Here is a 23295-nt window from a genome sequence, read left to right as displayed (position 1 = left end):
CCATCTTTCCCAGCCTTGGCCCTCAAATCTGGCCATTTGTTCCTGTCTACCACCTGTCCCACCCTTTGGGTTATATTGGGGGCAGCCAGGTAGAGGGAAAGTGGGAGCAGGAGACGGGGCAGAGGGAGGTAGAGAGGGAAGGGGAAAGGAGGAAGAGAAGTGGCTGCTGAACTGCTGGGTGTGGAACAAAAGCCCCTGTGCTGAAAGTGGGAGACTCAGATGTCAGGTCTGGCTCCCCAGGGACCATAGCCGTTGCTTCCACCATGTTGCTGTCCTGGGGGGTCACAGTAGTTCCCTGACTCATCTCCTTCCTTCCTCTTGTCTTTCTCTGGTATGACCCTTTAAAGGTGTGGTCACATCACTTACTGGCTCCTGCTTCAAACCTTCCAGTGGATCCCTGTCCCACATGGCAGAGGAGCCAGATTCTCACCTTGGCCTTGGCCCTCATTGTCCCCAAGGTCATCTCCAGCATCATTGCCTACCTCTCGCCTCCACATTTGCCACTCCAGCCGTGCTGGCTCCTGCTGTCTTGAAAACCTCAGCGAGCATGCTCCCACCACAGTGCCTTTGCACTTGCTGTTGCCTCTGCCTGTAACACTGTCCTCCCTGCCCCTCCCAGAGCACTCCTTTTACATCCTTCTAGTCTTTGCTCACATGGCATCTCCTGAGGAGGCCCTCCTTGACCACCTTCTGTAAACTGGCCCCCCTCACTGTCTCACACCACTCTGCTTTCTTTTTTCTTTAATGGAATATAATTCATATCCCATTAAGTTCACCCTTTTGGACTGGGCATAGTGGCTCATGCCTGTAATCCCAGCACTATGGGAGGGCAAGCAGGGAGTGCTTGAGCCCAAGATCAACATAGGCAACACATCAAGACCCTGTCTCTAAAAACAATAGGAAAAAAAAAGTCACGTGTGATGGCATGTGCCTATAGTGCCAGCTACTTGGGAGGCTGAGGCTGGAGGATTGCGTGAGTCCAGACGTTTGAGGTTATAGTGAACTATGATCATGCTACTGCACTCCAGCTACCCTTTTGAAGTGTATAATTCGGCCGGGTGCAGTGGCTCACACCTGTAATGCCAGCACTTTGGGAGGCTGAGATCGTGGGTGGATCATGAGGTCAGGAGTTCAAGACCAGCCTGGCCAAGATGGTGAAACCCCGTCTCTACTAAAAATACAAAAAATTAGCCAGGCTTGGTGGTGGGCACCTGTAATCCCAGCTACTCAGGAGGCTGAGGCAGAGAATTGCTTGAACCTGGGGGGTGGAGGTTGCAGTGAGCCAAGATCGTGCCATTGCACTTCAGCCTTGGCGACAGACCGAGACCCCATCTAAAAAAAAAAAAAAAGTAGATAATTAAATGGTTTCTAGTATATCCACCGGGTTGTGCAATCATCACCGTCATCTAATTCTAGAATATCTTCATCACCCCTAAAAGAAACCATGTACCCATTAGCAGTCACTCCCCATTTCCCCCTCCTCCAGTCCCGGGCAACTGCTAATCTATTTTCTGTCTCTATTGATTTCCCAATTCTGGACAGTTCATATAAATGGATTAATCCAATATGTGGCCTTTTGTGTCTGGCTTCTTTCACTGGGCTTAATGTTTTTAAGGTTCACCCACATCGCAGCATGAATCCGTACTTCGTTCCTTTTTGTGGCTGAGTAACATTCCATGGCATTGATACACCACATTCTGTTTATCCATTCGTCACTCGGTGAACACTTGGGTTGTTTTCACTTTTCAGCTATTATGAATAATGCTGCTGTCACCCGAAAGCGGTCCTGATCCAGACCCCGAGAGAGGGTTCTTGGATCCCATGCAAGAGATAATTTAGAGTGAGTCCACAGAGTAACGTGAAAGCAAGTTTATTAAGAAGGTAAAGGAACGAAAGAGTGGCCACACCATAGACAGACCAGGGCATTCCCGAAGGCAAGAGGAGGAATGTGTCTGCCTTAGGTACAATTCTTCTTGTTTATATAGAAGATAAAAATCATGGGAGAGATGTGCTCTACCACAAGGCCTAGTGACAAAGGATTGTTACCTACAGTCTTCCTTAAGAATCTATATTATTATCTTTAAAGCAAAACTTATTCTTAAACTAAGAAGGCTTTTGTTCATAAAATATCGGGACATCAGATAATAGACATTTATCTGGGTCTATTAAGTCCTATTAATAGACAATTAATAGACATTTCCTGGGTCTATTAAGTCCTGGATCTGTTAAGTCTTGGGTCTGTGGGGTAAGCATTATTAACCTGTTCCCTTAATTGAAGCAGTAACTTGAGTCTGGCGCCTTAGACCACTCGGCCATCCTGACACGCTGTTCCCTTAATCGAAAACATCCTGTGATTAAGAATGCCTAGTTCCCTGGCTGAGCATGATGGTTCATGCCTGTAATCCCAGTACTTGGTGAAGTGGAGGCTGGTGGATCACCTGAGATCAGGAGTTCGAGACCAGCCTGACCAACATGATGAAATCCTGTCTATACCAAAAATACAAAACTTGCTGGGCATGGTGGCTCATGCCTATAATCCCAGCTACTTGTGAGGCTGGGGCAGGAGAATCACTTGAACGTGGGAGGCGCAGGTTGCAGTGAGCTGAGACCGTGCCGTTGCACTCCAGCCTGGACAATAAGAGCGAAACTCCATCTCAGGAAAAAAAAAAAAAAAAGAATGCTTAACTTCTTCCTGGGATTGCAGCCCAGCAGGTCACAGCCTCATTTTACCCAGCTCCTATTCAACATGGAGTTGCTCTGTGTTTGAACGCCTCTAACACTGCTTACAAATAATAGTGTATACATTTGTATAAGATCAAACGTTTTCAATTCTTTGGGGTATATTGCTGGGTCTTGTAGTAAGTCTATGCTTGATGTTTGGAGGAACTGCCAGACTGTGTTCCAAAGCAGCTGCACGATTTTACATTCCCACCAGCAATGTATGAGGGTTCTCATTTCTCCACATCCTTGCTAACACTTATTTTCTTCCTTTTTTTGGTGGTGGGGACAGGGTCTCTTTCTCTTGCTTAGGTTGTAGTCAAGTGGCGCAATCACAGCTCATTATAGCCTCCATCTCCCAGGCTCAAGCGATCCCCCAACCTCAGCCTCCTGAGTAGCTGGGACTACAGGTGCCCACCACCACACCTGGCTAATTTTTGTATTTTTTGTAGAGACAGGGTCTCACCATGTTGCCCAGGCTGGTCTTGAACTCCTAGGCTCAAGTGATCCTCCCACTTTGGCCTCCCAGAGTGTTGGGATTATAGGCATGAGCCACCATGCTCAGCCTTATTTTCCTTTTTTAAAATTTTTATTTTTATTATGGCCATCCTGGTGGGTGAAGTGGTACCTGTGAACGAAAAAGTGTCTGAAACAGGTCTTAATCAATTTAGATGTTTATTTTTCCAAGGTTAAGGACATGCCCAGAAGAGAGGTCTGTGCCTTTCTCCAAAGACAACTTTGAGGGTTTCAATATTTAAAGAGGGAAAGGTGGGCTGTAAGAGAAAGAGGGAGGGTATGGTAATCCACATGTCACAAGAGAAAAGGAGCGGGTAAGGTTATAGTCAATGATATATTCGTCTCATGCACAGTAAATTGGCACTTTACATAAAATAAGGTGAGCGTAGAGTAGCTGCCTATGGAGATATTGAACCTTTTATCTGTAGCTATCTGCTTAGGAACAAAAGGAAAGGCAGCTTCTTGCATGACTCAGCTTTTAGCTTAATTTTTTCCTTATGGCAGAATGAATTGGTGTCCTGAGTTTTTATTTTCCTTTCTCCCTGGTTTTCTTTTCTTTTCTCCCTGGTTTTCTTTTCTTTTCTTCTTTTTTTTTTCTTTTCTTTCTTCCTACAGGGTTTTTTCTCTGCAGCCTCAACCTTCCAGACTCAAGCGATCCTCCTGCCTCAGCCTCCCTAGTAGCTGGGACTACAGGCATGTGTTACCATGCTGGGCTAATTTTTTAAATTTTAAGTAGAGATGGGGTCTCACTCTGTTTCCCAGGCTGGTCTCGAACTCCTGGGCTCAAGTGATCCTCCTGTCTCAGCCTCCCAAAATGCTGGGATTACAGGCATGAACCACCATGTATGCCTGCCCCCGTTTTCTATTTAAGATCTTTTGGAGAAAGCATTTTAGAAGAAAATGAGTGTCTGGTGTTAGTTTTTGTCTGATCTCTCATGTCTAGGATGGTTTATTTCTAGACAAATAGGTCCCACATTGTTAGGAAAGCTCATTTTTAGTAGGTTGTGAAGTCTCACATTGCACAAAGAAAATATAGGGGAAGGAAGAGAGAAAGAAAACAAGAAAAAAGGAGGAAATAAGCAGAAAAAAAAGAAAGAACAAGCCTGGAAAACTGATAGAGGCCATATTACTCTCAAGTCCATATATCAGTAGGCAGGTATGAAAATTATTTATGCATATAAAGAGATTGCTTTTATTTTTTTCCAAAGTTTAAGTTCAGCTTATAGGGCTGTAAGAAAAGCACAGCTTAACTTTCAGTGATTTCACATCAGAAAAAGTGAGGGGGAAAAAAAAGAAAGAAGGGAAAACATTGAAAACATTATTTTGGAGAACTGTAGCCAGGAGAAGTTTTAGAATTCAGTCCAAATTGTAGAAAATAATAAAAATTGAAAAACATTAGACAAGGCTAGAATCTAATAACACGTGTACTATAGTTAATTTTGAAACATGACTTTTCTCTCTCCAATTCCCCAATTTTATTAAAGACAAAATCACAGTAGGACCAATTTATTTGTAAAATAAATTTTAGTTCTATTACACTTGGCTTGATTATTTGCATAAAGTGAAGCAAGACTAATCATTTGCCATATGGGCTCTCTCTTTTTAAAATTGGCTTTGCTGGAAGCTTTTCCATAAGGAATCTAAGATTAGACCTTTTTAAAAGCCTCACACCCAGCCAAGGATTTATCTGTGCCTGCAGATACCTGTATGAATTGAGTGAATTCAGAAAGTGACGTTCTTTACTTTCCACAGGTCAGGACCCTGTAAAGGACAGGGTATATGAAGCCAGTTTTTCCAAGGGGCTTTTATTAGCTCTATAGTTCAGCCTCATTTTCTCAAAGAAGTCTGAAAATACGTCATTCCAGTTAAAGCCTTGGTAAAATTAACAGTGTCTTCAATTATGCCCTGTTATAAAAGAAAAAAGATACTTATTGAACTTACACAAATAACTACATTGCCATAAATTAAGAATACTCACAAATAGTTTCCAAGTTTTGGAAAAATAGGTAAAGAGAAAGAAATTCTGTTTTAAATTTTCCTCATGAGAGTATACTTTACTGAATTGCTAAAAGCTATAAACAGCTAACTGAATGGCTAAAAAGCAATAAACTTTTAGAGATAAAATTGCTAAAAGCTATAAACAGCTTAAAAGAAGAGAAAGTTTCTTGACTCTGTAAAACAAAAGAATCAATAAATGTTTTAAACAAAAACTCATAAAAGATTATTTCAATCTCCTGTTAGTTCAGTTCATGCGATTAACTCCTGTTGTGCTCAAGACTGGATTAACAATCCTCATGAATACATCAGCTCTCCATGACAGCCCAGGAAGTTTTTCTGTCTATTCCAATGGCACAATTAGGGTTGTCAGAAGAGTATTTAAGAATACTCTTCAGAGTTCTACAGCTGATTATAAATCACCTATAAAAGGATGAAACTAAAACAACTGTGGATGACAAAAGTCTTAGAACAGCCATAAAGACACGATTGACAAGGAAATTTGGTTACTTCTGTGGTATACAATAGTTTTACATAATAATCATAATTACTACTGAAGATACATACTAAGACATATCAGAATCACAGGAATCTGATACAATTTTGGAACACATACTCATTTGTATAAACAACTAATTTATATAAATATAATCCGAAGAAGATTAAACACCATTTCATATTTGACAGTGCTTCCTGTATGATTTTATTTTACCAAATAAGCTGAATGTGTCTTTTTTGGACTTCAGAGGACTAATGCTGAAAACTTGATGAGGTCAAATTAGTGAATTTACTGTTTTATTTTGGAAAGTTTGTCAAATACAGAAAGTTTAAAACACTTGATATCACAAAATAGGATCACAGGTTATTATAAAATAAGTCATTCATTTAGCCAAAGGTATAACTCAGAGATTTCAGAAAAAAGGCAAGAACTTTTATTCTTTTTTTTTTTTTTTTTTTTTTTGAGACGGAGTCTCGCTCTGTCGCCCAGCCCAGGCTGGAGTGCAGTGGCGTGATCTCGGCTCACTGCAAGCTCCGCCTCCCGGGTTCACGCCATTCTCCTGCCTCAGCCTCCCGAGTAGCTGGGACTACAGGCGCCCACAACCGCGCCCGGCTAATTTTTTGTAATTTTTAGTAGAGACGGGGTTTCACCGTGGTCTCTATCTCCTGACCTTGTGATCCGCCCGCCTCGGCCTCCCAAAGTGCTGGGATTATAGGCGTGAGCCACCACGCCCGGCCGTTCTTTTTTGTTTTCGAGACACTCTCACTTTGTCACCAAGGCTGGAGTGTAGTGGTGCAATCTTGGCTCTTTGCAACCTCCACCTCCCAGGTTCAAGCAATTCTTGTGTCTCAGACTCCCAAGTAGCTGGGATTATAGGCATCTGCCACCACACCCAGCCAATTTTTTTGTATTTTTAGTAGAGACAGGGTTTCCCCATGTTGGCCAGGCTGGTCTTGAACTCCTGACCTCAAGTGATCCACCTACCTCAGCTTCCCAAAGTGCTGGGATTACAGGCATGAGCCAACACACCCGGCCTAAAAACCTTATTCTTTGAGAGAGGAGACTGAATTTCCCAAATGATAAGCTCTAATAAAGACAGCATGAGGCCAATTAAATCCTGTTTCTCAAATCTTATAAACAAATCTATTAAATTTTAATTATCTTGACCCTAAGATGTAATTTCCATAAACCATTTTCTAAACTTTTATAATTTTTTAATTACAGGGTGGGATAATGCTTCAGGAAAACCTTGTTAATCTGACACAGGAGCCCAGATGCTGGTCTTGCATCAATGTGCCCTTGATGTTAATGCTTAATTAATAGAGAAGCTGAACTAATTTAATCTCTCAAAATCAGCCCTTCCAATCTCATATGCCCACCTCTTCCATGATAGTCCCTGGGCCTAGAGAGGTTGAATAGTTTTCATTTCTGGCTCTGTGTCTCACAAATGCAGCTTATTTTGAATGTCATCTCCTAGGTCTGAAGATGAGGCTTTAACTGCTATCAGTATTTAAGATTTCGCAGGACTCAGTGTCCTTTTTAGACCCAGGAGTCAAAGCCCTCTAACTTAACAGCACCAGGACTTTAAAAACATTACAGAAAGTTACATGGATGTAATAACCTTCATTAAAAAATTTTTATATCAGCTTTCCTAGGCAAATCAAAACACAGAACAATTTGGACATATTAAGAAATGCCAGGAGTACAGAATGTTATCTTGGACAAAAACATTTCCTTTAGACCTTTATGATAAAACATTTTTAGCATCAGGCCACAACAGTTAGGACCTGAGGGAAAAAATTTATATGAGCTGACGAAAATGTTGAAGGAGAGAATTATTCTCTCAGTCCTTCTCAAAGGGGAGAGAAAGCTGAAAATAGCAAGATGCAATAAAAGTTGAACTTTTGGGTTAAAAAATTAAAATCTCATGTAACTTTATTAAGAGTAAAGCAACACCCTAAGAAAATGTTGTTCTAACCAATTCTTTAGTGTATTAGTGCATTTTTAATATCAAAACCCAAACTCTAGAAAGACTATTATAAATAATTTCCTTTTAATTATAGTCAACTTGATCACATAAAGTTTTTTTCATAAATTCTCTTTTTATAAACCTTATTATGACTTACACAAACCATTTACAACATGCTTCCTGTTTTATCCTAAACATCTCTCTTTTGTAAATGATCAATCATTTTATTTTAGGACAAAAAATTTTTACAAGATTCTTTCTATATATAATTACTTTTCTTTTAACCTTTCTTGCCAAAGATACCCCTTTATAATTTTCTTTACATCTCTCTTATTTACTTTTACCTTTTATCTTGTTTAATAAACAACCTTTGAATTAGACAAAACTATTTCCTTTTACTAAGAACACTTTTTTAAGAAAAATGTTTTTCTATAATTTTTTAAGGAAAAATTGGAAAAGACCCAGACATTTAATGGGTATCTATTATTTAATTTAATATCACTTTAGATTCTGAATTATATGACATTTATTTATAAGCATTTATTTCATTACATTTACCTAGTTTATTTTTAAAAAGAGTTTACCTAGATGACTTATGAAAACTGTGATAGTCATTATTTAAGGTTATTTCCCTGTTAATCATTTTTATAGCTGTGAATTTCAGATGTTTACTTAAGTAAGAACCTTAAAGTTAAATACATGTGTGTTTTTTGTTTTTTTGGCCAATAACTCAGGATTTAACTGTTTTCATTAAAGGAACAATATTACATGCCTTATTTATCAAAAAGTTATTCAATGATAATTCTCTTTTGGGCTGGATTTATAGCTTCATAATCCTCATGCCAAATTTTGTCACCTATATCTAGCAGAGATAAATATAAAACCCTTTGACTAATAAATATAAACAATAAATAATGTATATTGACAATGCTGAAACCATTTCTAATTTTATTTTACCAATAATTTAAAAACCAGCTTATTTGTTAAAGATTCACTTAAGTCATGTGAGCTTGAAAAACCATTTGGGCTTAAAGTTTCTATTTTTCTGATAAAGCATTTGATTTTTTTTCTTTAAGCCAATTAGACCTGTTTTATGTATATTTTGGAGTGAGACATTATATACAGGACATATAAATACATAGACATATTAGACAGGCAGAAGTAGAACTGATAAAATTCATAAGACCCCTTTTTTTCTCCTATTATAAAGCTCCTGGCTTTTCTTAATATGTCTAAGTTGTTTATGTTTTTATTTGCCTAGGAAAGCTGATATAAAACAATTTTAAATAAAAGTTATTACATCCATGTAACTTTCTGTATCGTTTTTAAGTCCTGGTACTATTAAGTTATAGGGGTTTGACTCCTGGGTCTAAAAAGGACAACTATCTTAGACTTCCAATTTCGTGATAACCTGTTTCATTACCCTAGGCAATTGTCAACCAAACTTACATACTATAGGAACAACTTGGGTGAAAATCAGAGAGGGAAATGTGTATCTGTAAAGAGAGAGAGAGACAGAGAGAGACAGAGAGAGGGAGAGAGAGGGAGAGAGAGACTGGGTGTGTTAGAAGGAGATTAAAAATGGATGCCAAGCCACAAGCCACACATAAAATAATAGGAATCTACCGTAGGATTTTATGAGGAGACCAATTTCATTTAGAAAGGTAGTTTTAAATTTAGTCTCTGTCTTTTAAATGGACCTCTGAGCTCTGGGCAGAGCCCACACTGAATCCCGGGTCTCCAAAGGGAGAGAGAGATCATGAGACTAGGCCATGTAATGCTTTCACAGTGCACTTTGTTACAAAGACACCACTCCCTCTCTTAAATACACAAGAGTGGACCCTGTAGTAATAACTATTTTAGTAAAAAAAAAAAAAGAAAAGAAAAGAAATCAGATAACGCAATACAAAAACAATCATTTTAAGATCTGAGAGGAACTTGTCTTTTTACATTCTTAGGATTCCATAAGGAAAAACAGAAGTTTCTCCCCAGAAGGAGTCTGGCGCCTTCTCTGTTTTCTTTAAGGAATCCCAGGCTGTTAGAAATTATTTTAGGTCCCTCATGCAGCAGAGGGCGGCGAGAGGAAGGAGAGACAGGCAGAAGTAAATGGAGAAAACAGCATCAGTCGACTGGGAAGAAAAAAATTTTTTTTCTCAAAAAAACAAGAACCTAGGAGAGAAAAAAGAAAGCATAAAGGCATACATACACACACACACACACACACACACACACACACACATACACACATACACACGCATACACACATACATAAACACACACATACACACAGATACATACATGCATACACACATACACACATGCATACACATGAATACACACACATAAACACACACATATACACACAGATACATACACACATGCATACACACACATATACATGCATACACACACATAAACACACACATCCATACATAAACACTGTCGACAGGCCGGGCGCGGTGGCTCACGCCTGTAATCCCAGCACTTTGGGAGGCCGAGGCGGGCGGATCACAAGGTCAGGAGATCGAGACCATGGTGAAACCCCGTCTCTACTAAAAATACAAAAAATTAGCCGGGCGCGGTTGTGGGCGCCTGTAGTCCCAGCTACTCGGGAGGCTGAGGCAGGAGAATGGCGTGAACCCGGGAGGCGGAGCTTGCAGTGAGCTGAGATCCGGCCACTGCACTCCAGCCTGGGCGACAGAGCGAGACTCCGTCTCAAAAAAAAAAAAAAAAATAAACACTGTCGACAACAAGAGTCTAACTCTGTAAAATATTTGAGGAGGTTTATTCTGAGCCAAATATGAGTGACCATGGCCTATGACACAGCCTCAGGAGATCCTGAGAACACATGCCCAAGGTGGTCGAGGCACAGCTTGGTTTATACATTTTAGGGAGACATGAGACATCAATCAAATACATTGACGATATACGTTGGTCCAGTCCAGAAAGACAGGACAACTTGATGTGGGGGGTGCTTCCAGGTTATAGGTGGATTTTAAAACTTTCTGATTGGCAATTGGTTGCAAGAGTTATTATCAATAGAAAGAAATGTCTGGGTTATAGTAAGAGGTTGTGAAGGCCAAAGTTTTCTCATGCAGATGAAGCCTCCAGGTAGCAGGCTTCAGAGCGAATAGATGTAAAGGTTTCTTATCAGACTTAAGGTCTGCGTTGATATGAATGCTGCAGGGTATAATGAGTCATGTCAAACCCCCACTTCCCACCATGGCCTGAACCAGTCTTTCAGGTTAAATTTTATTTTTTATTTTATTTTATTTTTTTGAGACGGAGTCTTGCTCTGTCTCCCAGGCAGGAGTGCAATCGAGTGATCTTGGCTCACTGCAACCTCCTCCTCCTGTGTTCAAGCGATTCTCCTGCCTCAGCCTCCCGAGTGGCTAGGACTACGGGTATGCACCACCACGCCTGGCTAATTTTTGTATTTTTAGTAGAAACAAGGTTTTGCCATCATGGCCGGGCTGGTCTTGAACTCCTGGCCTCAAGTGATTCACCTGCCTTGGCCTTCCAAAGTGCTGGGATTACAGGCTTTAGCCACTGTGCCTGGCCTGCACTTTAGCATCTACGAAGCAGGAAAAAAACTTCAAACTTGCCTTCCCTGTTGGAAGTGAGTTGAAACTCCGGAAAGGAGTTACCTGCTCTCCATTGTCATGGAAGCAGGAAAAGTTGCCTTCCTTGTTGGAAGCAAGCAAAAGTCCAGAAAAGAAGTTGTACAACAAAATAAAACTTAGCTCTCAAATTTTAGCTCTCTTAGATCTCAAATTTTCAGAGATCTGGGATTCTCTGCAGGGGGGAGCTCCCAGCCCTCGACAAATTGTCCTACTGGTTTGACCAATGAAGACAGATACCAAGCTGTTACTAAATACCAACAGGAGATTTGTCAAAGGCCAGGGCCACCTCCGTGGAGTCCCTTCATGGTTGCCAGTTTGTGAACTAAAAATTATCCAAGCTGGGTCTCAATCAATTTAGATGTTTATTTTACTAAGGTTAAGGACAATGCCAGGGAGAAGAAAAACCACAGAATCGCAGAAACAGTCTGTGGTCTATGCGTTTCTTCAAAGATGACTTTGAGGGTTTCAGTATTTAAAGGGGGAAAAGTGGGCTGGAGGGGAAAGAGGGAGGGTGTGGTCATCCACATGTTACAAGAGAAAGGGAGCAGGTGAGGCAATAGTCAATGATGCATTCATCTCGTGCTCAGTAAATGGGCACTTTATGTAAGATAAGGTGAGTAGCTGCCTGTGGAGATATTGAACCTTTTATCTGTAGCTCTCTGCTTAGGAACAAAAGGAAAGGCAGTTTCTTGCACGACTCAGCTTTTAGCTTAATTTGTTCCTTTTGGCCTAGTGAACTGGGGTTCTGAGATTTTATTTTCCTTTCATATACCTCATTGTGTTTTGATTTGCATTTCCCCCATGACTAATAGTATTGAGCATCTTTGCATGTGCTTATTGACACCCCCTACCCTTCTTTTTTTAAGACGAAGTCTTGCTCTGTTGTCTAGGCTGGAGGGCAGTGGCCTTCCACCTCTCGGGTTCAAGCGATTCTCCTGCCTCAGCCTCCTGAGTAGCTAAGATTACAGGTGCCCGCCACCACACCCGGCTAATTTTTGTATTTTTAGTACAGATGGGGTTTCACCATGCTGGCCAGGCTGGTCTCGAACTCCTGACCTGAGGTGATCCGCTCTCCTCAGTCTCCCAAAGTGCTGGGATTACAGGCGTGAGCCACCATGCCTGGCCTAGCCCCTCTGCCCCCAGCTTTTTTTTTTTTTTTTTTTTTTTTAAAGAGACAGGGTCTTGCTCTGTTGCTCAGGCTAGAGTGCAGTGGTGTGATTACAGCTCACTGCAGTCTCCAAGTCCTGGGCTCAAGCAATCCTCCCACCTCAGCCTTCCATGTAGCTAGGGCTACAAGTGTGTGCCACCATACCCAGCTAATTAAATTTTTTTTTTTTTTGTAGAGACAGGATCTCACTATGTTGGTCTTGAACTGCTGGTGTCAAGCAATCCTCCTGCCTCGGCAATCCTCCCAAAATGTTGGGACTACAGGCATGAACCACCATGCCTGGCCTTATTGACCATTTGTATATATTCTTTGGAGAACTGCCTATTCAAATTCCTTGTGCATGTTTTTTTTTTTTTTTTTTTTTTTTGAGACGGAGTCTTGCTCTATCGCCCAGGCTGGAGTGCAGTGGCGCAATCTTGGCTCACTACAAGCTCCGCCTCCCCGGGTTCACGCCATTCTCCTGCCTCAGCCTCCCGTGTAGCTGGGACTACAGGTGCCTGCCACTGCACCTGGCTAATTTTTTTGTATTTTTAGTAGAGACGGGGTTTCACCGTGTTAGCCAGGATGGTCTTGATCTTCTGACCTTGTGATCCTCCCGTTCGACCTCCCAAAGTGCTGGGATTACAGGTGTGAGCCAGTGCACCCGGCTTCCTTGTGCATTTTAAAACTAGGTTACTCCTCTTTTCACTGTTGGACTGTATCTATTTTATTTTCTTCCACAATTCTCACTCTCTTATGTGATTTTGCTTTTTAAATGTTTTGTCTGCTTCCCTTATTAGTAGCTAAGCCCCATGAGGTCAGGGATCTTGCCTGCCCTGTTCCCTGCTATATCTTTGATACCCAGGACAGTTCCTGCTTCATAGTTAATGTTTGGTGAATGAGTGAATGAATCCATAGTGAGAAGAAGAGATGTGATGATTCATTCATTCATTCATTCATTCATTCATTCATTCATTCATTCATTTAGCAGAGGCATATCTGAGAGCTCTCTGCATCCCAGTGGCTCTGACAGGGATCGTAACCTGGGTCTAGGGACCTCTAAAAGACTCACCATGAGCAGCAGCCCTGGAACACCGTGAGGCTCATCTGATGACTCTGACTGCAGCTCTCCTGAGCTGACAGCCCCTCCCGCAGAGGGTGGTGGGTGAGGATGAGACGAGGCGTGGCTGGGGGCAGTGAGCGGTACAAGCACGCTGGAAGTTTGCATGCGTTCATTGTTCATTGCTGCATAACAAGGTGCCATACAAGAAGCGGCCTCAAACAATCCCCACTTATTAGTTCTCAGTTGGGTGGATCAGAAGGCCAGCGCGGGGTGACGGGGCTCTTTGGTTATGTAATCCCAGCATTTTGGGAGGCTGAGGCGGGTGGATGACTTGAGCTCAGGAGTTCAAGATCAGCCTGGCCAACATGGCAAAACCCCATCTCTACTAAATATACAAAAAAAATTAGCAGGGCATGGTGGCGCATGCCTATAATCCCAGTACATGGGAGGCTGAGGCAGAAGAATCACTTGAACCTGGAAGGCGGAGGTGCAGTGAGCTGAGATAGCCCCACAGCACTCCAACTTACAAGGCTGAAATCAAGGTATTTGTCGGGCTGTCTTCCTACTGGGCAGTCTTCGGGAGGAATCTGGCTGAATGCATTTGCCTGTAATTGTAGGACTGAGGTCCTGAGGTCCCCGTCTCCTTGCCTGCTGTCAGCCAAGGTCCCCTCATAGCTCTAGATGCTACCTGGATTCCTTGCCACGTTGCCTCTTCCATCTTCAAAACCAGTAGAGAGATTCTCCCATATGTCCAGTCCCTCTCATGCTTTCAATCTCTTTTGCCAAGAAGAGCCTTGTCTCTTTTAAGCCCGGTCCCCTGCCACCTGTTAGGTCAGGCCCACTAAGGAGAATAATTTTTTCTTAAAGTGAATGGTACCATCTATCCTCTAATCAGTGGAGGGGATTATACAAGGGTGTGGGTCACTGTGGGTCATCGTAGAGTTCCATCTACCTCGGTGAGCTGGAAATATTGTTCCTATGTTCTCAAAGGAGTTCCTCTGCTTTCACAGATGACCCTGACCTTGATGATCACATATGCACCCAGCCCACCCCCTGTGCTGACCTGCTCATGTGCTCTGGGGACATCTCCACAGGCTACAGCCTGGGCTTTTGCCACCTGAAGAACCTCAGCTTCTGAACTAAGAGGGGTGGTCGGGGTAGTGATGAAGCCAGTGCCTTCACTGCCTTCTGCCACCCAGCTGTGCCCTCCAGTCTCATCCTTTATCTGTGGGCAAGACAGGGAGGGTGGGGTGACCCAAACCCTGATCCAGGTTGGCTCACACAGACAACTCCGTGTCCTTACACTGTTGGGTGCTGGGAGGCCTCTCACCCACAGAGAGACGACCACCTCTAATGGAACCCATGCCACGTACCAGACATGAGCTGACCCCCAGCCTCTTCTCCCACCCACCACAGTCCATTCTCTGCACCACAGCCAAAAAGATCCTATAAAAACCTGAGCCAAATTATGTCCCCTACTGCTCCATTCAAATTACGTCCCTAACTGCTCCATTCAAAATCACACCCTATAACCTACACCATGCCCTTCCTTGCCTCATCAAATGGTGACAAGTGCCATGGCTTCTGTAGGCGACCCGGTGAGCCTCCGCTGGACCTGGGGAGCATCCCCTGGTTGGGCTATGCCTTGGACTTTGGAAAAGATGCCGCCAGCTTCCTGACGAGGATGAAGGAGAAGCACGGTGACATATTTACTGTAAGTGCCTCTTGTGCCTGGGGAGGGATGGGGATGAGCAGCTGAGCCTCGTATCTGGTTTCTGCTGATTCCTTCAACATCTGTCCCTATGCCAACCCCCCCATCCAACATCCATCTGAGTGGTCGAGCCAACTCTCTATCCAGCTGCCTGTCCAGCTGCACACCCAACACTGATCTAACATCATCCCTTCAGTCTCCCTCTCGCTCTTCCCAGCATGGAGTTATGTAGTCACTCAATATCTCTCCAGTACTTGTATATCCATGCAGCTGACCTCCATCCATCCATTCCATTTCCATCTGTTCAGCATCCATCTTCCCATTCCATTCTTCTGCCTGTCCACCTGGTGTCTACCAAGCATCTTTCCATCCTTATATCCACCCAGCATTCATTCGTCAACCTCCGTCTATCCACTCACCCATCAGTCTTTCCATAGATTCACCCGACATCTGTCAATTCATTTTTCCATCTTCTATACCTTCATCTGTCTACCCAGATCTACCCAGCCTTCTTCCACTCATGGATCCAACATTCATCCAACTTTCATCTGTATACAGTTGGCCTTCTGTATCCATGGGTGGGTTCCATATCTCTGGATTCAGCCAGCCATGAATTGAAAATATTTGGGGAAAAATGTGTTGGTACCAAACATGTATAGACTTTTTTTTCTTGTAATTCTTCCCTAAAAGTGTAGTATAACAACTATTTATAAAGCATTTACATTGTGTTAGGTATTATAAATAATCTAGAGATGACTTAAAGTATATGGGAGGATGCATGTAACTTATTTGCAAATATTATGCCATTTTACATCAAGGACGTGAGCATCCACAGATTTTGGTATCTGCAGGAGTCCTGGAACCAATCCTTCATGGATACTGAGGGATAACTAGTCAGTTCCCACCAATTTTCATTTTTCTATTTATCTACGCATCTTTCTATTCATCTGCCACTATCCACCCAACACTCAGCTATATTCAGTATTCAATGTCTCTCCACTGGATATACATCTATTTATATCTCATCCATCCATCCTTACAACATCTATTCAAATGACCACCACCCACCCATCCACCTTCCATGTATCCTTCCAACTTCCATCCAATCAACATTCATCCTTCACTTTACCCAGTATCTATCTAGCATCCTCTCATCCATGTACCCAACATTTATTCATACATTTGGTTTCCAACAAACCTCTAGCTGCCCTTTCATCCATCTTTCCATCCAACATAGATTCATTGATCTATCCTTCCATTTATCCACCTAACATTCTATCCACAAGTATTTACCCAGCAGCTTCCTTCCTTCCTTTCTTCCTTCCTTCCTTCCTTCCTTCCTTCCTTCCTTGTACTCATTTATCCATTCACCCATCCATCCATCTGCCCATTTACTCTTCTACAATCCACCCACTGGAATTTACCCAACAGCATCCATCCATCCATCCATCCATCCATCCATCCATCCATCCATGTATCCATTCATTCTTCCATCCATCCATCCATCCATCCATTCTTCCATCCATCCATCCATCTAGCCATCCATCCATCCATCCATCCATTCTTTCATTCATCCATCCATTCATCCACCCATCCATTCATCCATCCACTTATCCATCCATCCATCCATCCATCCATCATGTGCACAAGATCCATCTGCCGCCTTCTCTCCTGGCTGCTGGAGATATGGCAATAACAAAGATAGTCATGGCAGGTGCTTAAGAGTGAGGTGATAAAGAACACAGTCTTTGATTTTTAAAAAGCCCCAATATTCCCAAATTCCAGTCCTAGCCCTGCCATTTCTCAGCTATGAGATCTTGGGTACATTTCATCTCCTTTCTAAGCCTCACTTTTTCAGCTATAAATGGGTGAGCAATGGTCCCTACCTCACAGGGTGGTAGGTGGTAGTGAGGCATAGATAAGAGAACATAGTCTGTTACTGTCCAGTGGGGCAGTGCCTGGCACATAGTAAGGCCCTGACCACTGAGAGCGGCTGCTGTTCACAGTGACACTCTTCACTCTATCCCTGGCAACTTCCCACAGATACTGGTTGGGGGCAGGTATGTCACCGTCCTCCTGGACCCACACTCCTACGACGCGGTGGTGTGGGAGTCTCGCACCAGGCTCGACTTCCATGCCTATGCCGTCTTCCTCATGGAGAGGATTTTTGATGTGCAGCTTCCACATTACAGCCCCAGTGATGAAAAGGCCAGGATGAAACCGTGAGTGGCTGGAGATGGCACCTGTGGGCGGGCCAGGGTGGGCGACTCACTTCTACCCGTGTGGCCCAAGTCATGCTCGGTTCCAAAGCAAGTGTCCAGTAAAGACATTTCATCTTGAGAACACAAACAGAAACAAAACAAAAAACAACCCAAAAGAATTGCGTGGAAGAAGAACTCTTTGTTTCTCATCTTTGTTTTTTTTTCTTTTTTTTTGGGAAGCAGCCCTGATTTTAGTAAGAGGATTTGGGTCAGCCACCCCTAAATTCAAATCCCAGCCCCATCACTCCCTAGCTTTGTGACTTTGGACAAGCCTGTTTCCCTCTCTGACCCTCTGTTTCCTCCTCTGTAAAATGAAGGAGAGAGGTGGGATGATGAATATTTCTGAGTCCATACTCTGTGCCAGGCAGCGTGCATTGTCTCATTAGTCTTCACAACAATGCTGGAGACTAAGTAACTTACAGCCCCATTTCATAGATGCAGCCACTGGAGCTCAGATAAGTGACTTGTCTTAGGCCACATAGCTGGAAGTGGTACAGCTCCTGAAACATATGGAGGAGTCATTTTATTTTATTTATTTTTATTTTATTTATTTATTTATTTTGAGACATAGTCTCTCTCTGTTACCCAGGCTAGAGTGCAGTGGTGCGATCTCAGCTTACTGCAACTTCCGCCTCCCAGGTTCAAGCGATTCTCCTCCCTCAGCCTCCCAGGAAGCTGGGATTATAGGCACACGCCACCACACCCAGCTAATTTTTGTATTTTTAGTAGAGACAGGGTTTCATCATGTTGTCCAGGCTGGTCTCGAACTCCTGACCACAGGTGGTCCGCCCGCCTCAGCCTCCCAAAGTGCTGGGATGACAGGTGTGAGTCACCGTGCCCGGCCACGTATGGAGTGATCATATCAATAAGAGAACGGATGAACGTGTTTGCTCTGCATTCATTCGCAGACATCTGAGGACCCATTGTACCTTGGTCATTGCCCTGGATGCAGGGTGTGCAGAATGATGCCAACCACCATTTGAAGGCAGCTATTATAGGCCAGGTGTCTGATAAGCTCACTTTCATATCTATGCATTAGCCTCAAGAGGTGGGCATTTTTATCCTTATTTTACTGATGAGGATACGGAGGCTCAGAGGAGTGAAGTGACTTGCTCAAAGTCTACTGCTAGTAAGTGGCAGGACTGGGATTTGAACCCAGGTCTGCTGACTTCACAGCCCATTCTCCTTCATCTATGATACTAAGGCAGATAAGACCCTGTGTCCGCCCCTGCAGAGTTCACGCAGTCCAATGACAGTCTTCAGTGATCTGTCTCCAGGAAGAATACCCTGTGGAGGTTAGGAAGGGCAACTAGGAACCTGTTTTGCAGGATAGTTAAGGCCGAAGCAAGGCCAGCATGATGAGGTGGATGTTGATGAGATGTGATGCCTGCTCTGAACCTTGGCCTGGAGGCAGCTGCTTGGAGCCTGGGTGTCCTGGGTCCTGACATTCCAGGGGAACCCTGGGGATCCCACTAGCAATAGGAATCCACAGCTCACTGAATCTGCCCCTGCTACCCAGGGAGGATCCCAGTTTCCTCCAGTGTTTGCCTCAGGAATTTTCTGGATTTCTTACAAGCTGGCGTGATGTCTTCTGGGCACAGCAGCCACATATGTTGAGGGCCTGTCTCTGCTGAGGACCAGCGCTTGGAGTGGGGTGGGGAGAACAACTGGGTCAGGGTCCATGGAAGGCCAGATCCCATGTATTGAGCGCTTACGATGTGCCAGGCACCGTGCAGGACCCTTCACATGCATTGTCATACATGAGTCATGAGCCCTGTCTGTCGTTTTCCCCACTGTGTTCCCACTTGAACATCCCAAACCTTTTCATACCCAGGAGTTCATGGACGCCCTGTGCAGACCCTGCCCTGATGGATTACCCAGGCCCTCCTGGCTTACTCAGTCTAAAGGTGTCCATCCTACTTCCCATGGACACCCTGGTTCACTTGCTGTAGGGATATCCTTTTTGGTCTAGATCCTACACAAGGAGCAGAGGGGCCTTAGACTTAGATGCAGGATCCCCCTTTCTTGGCCTCGAATCATATCCTCAGTCGTGACTCAATGTAGACTTCGTGTCATGGAGGCTCAGTACAGGGGAGCTTCCAGCTTCTGCCGTGCACTGTCCCAGACGTCTCCTCACTCTGTGCAGGTCCACACAATGAGACCAGGTCCCCAGCCCACATCCCTTTTTCCTTGTGTCATGTTTATGTGGGGTCATGTCTTTTCTTTTTCTTTCTTTTCTTTTCTTTTTTTTTTCTTTCTTTTTAATTTTTGAGATGGAGTTTCCCTCTTGTTGCCCAGGCTGGAGTGCAATGGCGTGATCTTGGCTCACTGCAACCTCTGCCTCCCGGGTTCAAGCAATTATCCTGCCTCATCTTCCCGAGTAGCTGGGATTACAGGCGCATGCCACTATGCCTGGCTAATTTTTATATTTTTAATAGAGACGGGGTTTCACTTTGCTGGCCAGGCTGGTCTTGAACTCCCGACCTCAGGCGATCTGCCTGCCTCAGCCTCCCAAAGTGCTGGGATTATAGGCGTGAGCCACCGCACCCAGACTTCTTTTTCTGTTTTTAAGAGACAGAGTCTCGCTATGTTGCCCAGACTGGAGTGTAATGGTGTGATCATAGCTCACTGCAGCTTTGAACACTTGGACTTAAGCAATCCTCCCCCCCTTTAGCCTCCTGAGTAGCTGGGACTACAGGCGTCTGCTACCACATCTGGCTAATTATTATTTATGTATTTATTCTATTTTTGCAGAGGCAGGGTCTCACTATGTTACCCAGGCTGGTCTTGAGCTCTTAGACTCAGGCGATCCTCCCATCTCAGCCCCTCAAGTAGCTGGGATTACAGGTGCAAGCCACCACCCCTGGCTAATATTTTATTTTTTGTTGAGATGGGGTCTCACTATGTTGCCCAGGTTGGTCTTGAACTCCGGGACTCAAGCGATCCTCCCACCTCGGCCTCCCAGAGTGCTGGGATTACAGGTGGGAGCCACCATGCCTGGCCAGGGTCACATCTTATTGACAGGCCTGAGTCAGGGAACACCATGACTATTCCAACAGATCTTTCTGTCTTTAGATTTCAGGGAGAGATGAGTTGTTTTTCAATTCCTTCTCTTCCAGAACACTATGGGTCCCTTATCCAAGCTGTGTGCCTTGGGGAGGGACAGACTCTCCTGGTTAAGAATTCAGACTCTGGAGTTGGGCATACCAGGGATTTCAGTCCCGCTTATATCACCTACTGGCTGTGTGACCTTGGGCAAGTCACTTTCCTCTCTGTTTCTGAGTTTCTCCATCTGTAAAATGGAGTCATAATAGTAACTCTTATTCCCAGGTTTGTCAGAAGATGAAATGAGATCATTATGCTTAGTACAACAGATGGTGACTATTGTTGACGATGACATTCATAATAATACCCTCTTATTTAAGCTCCTCTTCCGCAGGACCTCTTTGCCAATGGGGAACTTGAGCTCTGGGACCCCGAGGTTTGGGGAGGGAGGTGGCCTGTAGGTGTGTATTTCTCTTTGGAAGCCGAATTTTCATGCTTTTGTTTCCTGCCTCAGGACTCTCCTCCACAGAGAACTCCAGGCGCTCACAGAAGCCATGTATACGAACCTGCACACGGTGCTGTTGGGCGACGCTACAGAAGCGGGCAGTGGCTGGCATGAGATGGGTCTCCTTGACTTCTCCTACAGCTCCCTGCTCAGGTGAGGCTGTGCAGCCCCCACCCTCCTGCTAGGGCCCGGCGCTTTGACCTGTGTCAGCCATGAGCAGTGGTCAAGGGAACCGAGAGGACTCTGTCGGTGGGGGAAGAAATTTGAGACGCCCAAAGCAAGGACTGTAGGAAAGACGCCAGGCACCAGGGACCTGGGTGTTCATCCGACCTAGCTCATGAACTGTAAAAGGAGACCCTGGCTGGAAATGGGACCTTACAGGTCATCAGAGAGGAAGTCGCAGAGCAAGACTTCAGAGGCCATCTTGTCCCGTGGCTTCCAGACTTCGGGATTTCACAGAACAGAAAACGAAATGTTTGGGAGATCAACTTGGGACCTTAACCTTTTATCCGGTCTTGTAAATGTATGTTAAAAACTACATGACCGAACGTTCCTTCCTTCAGCGGTGCCAGGCACTATTCCAGGCTCTGGGGATACAGCAGGGAACAGGACAGATGAAGTCCCCAAATTCACTCGGCTGACACTCCAGTGGGGGAGGCCGAACTGAGTTAGGTCAGAGAGTGATAAACACAATGACAGAGATCCATAGGTGGGGTGACAGCATCTGGGGGGCTTTCTTAGGCCGACTGACAAGGCAGGGTCATGCTCTGGGGGTCTGGCTTCTGAGCCAAGACCTAACTGCAAAGTGCCCACCACGCCAAGACTCTAGGCAGGGGAAGCAGCAGGTGCAAAGGCCCAGAGGTGGGAGGAAGCTCAGCGAGAGGTCCAGTGTGGCTACAGCATAAACAGCCAAGGAGGGAAGGCGGAGAGGAGGTCAGAGAAATGGGCAGAAGCAGGCCTCAGGCAGTCGGGAGGCCAGGGAAGGCTTTGGAAATTAGGCCGAGTAAGATCAGGTGACATGAGGGGTTTGCACAGGGGCAGGACATGATCGGACTTAGTTTGAAAGGACCCTCTGGCTGCTGGATAGAGGATGGACTGTAGGGGTAGGGAGGGGTGGAGAGGGAGGCAGGAGGACCCAGCAGAAGGCTGCCAGGTGTCACCGAGGTGAGAGAATGGTGGTGGCCCAGGGAGGTGGTGAGAATTTGGGTAGCTTTTGGAGGTAAGGTTCACTGGCTCTGCTGGAAGATTTGACTGGGGCAGCAGTAAAGATGGGGAAGCATGGGCATGGGCGTGAGGCATAGAGCGGTGTTAAGGACAGCTCCCTGATTTTTAATGGTGCCCTTAACCAACCAGAATTTAATTTAATTTAAATTAAATTTAAAAAAGGACATTTCAACCCCTCCAAGAAATTAGAGCAACATAGTTCTAGGATAAAGGGCAGCCATTCGTTGACACATACGGGCATGTGGGTACATTTATGACGTGTGTGTGCATATGTGTAGACTCAGTGTGTCTCAGCTCATTTAATGCTCACAGTTGCTCTAGGAGGCTAGGACTTTACATACTCCATTTGACAGATGAGAAAACAGACCTGGAGAGCCTGAGTCATTTGCCCAGAGGCCTGTGTTGGGGTCAGGACAGGGCTGGCCCCGGAGTCTGCACCCTCAGCCACAGCCCTCTGCACACTAACCGTTCCCATTCTTTTTGTTTCGCCCTGGGGTGGTATAAACAGTGTCAAGGGCTGTAATTGGTGTGGGTGATGCTGGTCTGGTCCACCCTGTCATTGTATGATGGGGGCTGAGGTCCAGAGAGGGCAGCTGAAACTACCCAGCAAGTTCACAGTAGGGATCCTCCCAGGCCTCCTGGCTCCCGGTCCCTGTGCAGACGAAGAAGTCAGAGAGGCAGGCTGGGGGGCAGCTGGGTCTGGCTAGGCTCCATGGAGGCAGGCACGGGGGAATCAGCTCAGGGGGAATCAGATGTAAATCCATACCTGTAAATCCGTAACTGTGTCTTCAGGGCCTGAGGCCGGGGCTGGAGCTCCTGCCTTCTGGTTTGGCAGCTGTAGGCCTTTCCACTGCTATCGGCAGCCCCTGAAATAGAAAGGGAATGAGTGAGTTGGATGGCAGGGACACAGAGGTGAAGGGGGTACAGGTTCAGGCAGCCCGAACTGTGAGGTGCCACCTCTTATACCCACCATCCTGGCCTGTGTTGGCCCTGGCCTCACTGAGTCACACCCAAAGTTC

At 44.7% G+C, this 23295-nt stretch overlaps 1 protein-coding gene across 2 annotated transcripts in view; it reads left to right on the top strand.

The window, feature by feature from the left end:
• PTGIS (prostaglandin I2 synthase) overlaps window positions 1–23295 on the top strand; it is a 68221-nt gene that overhangs the window by 7995 nt on the left and 36931 nt on the right. For both annotated transcript variants that reach the window (XM_001098575.5, XM_077951981.1), the window contains exons 2-4: window positions 15121–15244; window positions 17285–17463; window positions 21062–21205. In XM_001098575.5, the coding sequence (XP_001098575.3) occupies window positions 15121–15244; window positions 17285–17463; window positions 21062–21205 (447 nt within the window). The remainder of the gene's footprint in view (window positions 1–15120; window positions 15245–17284; window positions 17464–21061; window positions 21206–23295) is intronic.

The sequence above is a fragment of the Macaca mulatta genome, chromosome 10, assembly GCF_049350105.2.
Source record: "Macaca mulatta isolate MMU2019108-1 chromosome 10, T2T-MMU8v2.0, whole genome shotgun sequence".
Classification (NCBI taxonomy): Eukaryota; Metazoa; Chordata; class Mammalia; order Primates; family Cercopithecidae; genus Macaca; species Macaca mulatta.
This window is presented reverse-complemented; position numbering and strand designations above follow the sequence as displayed.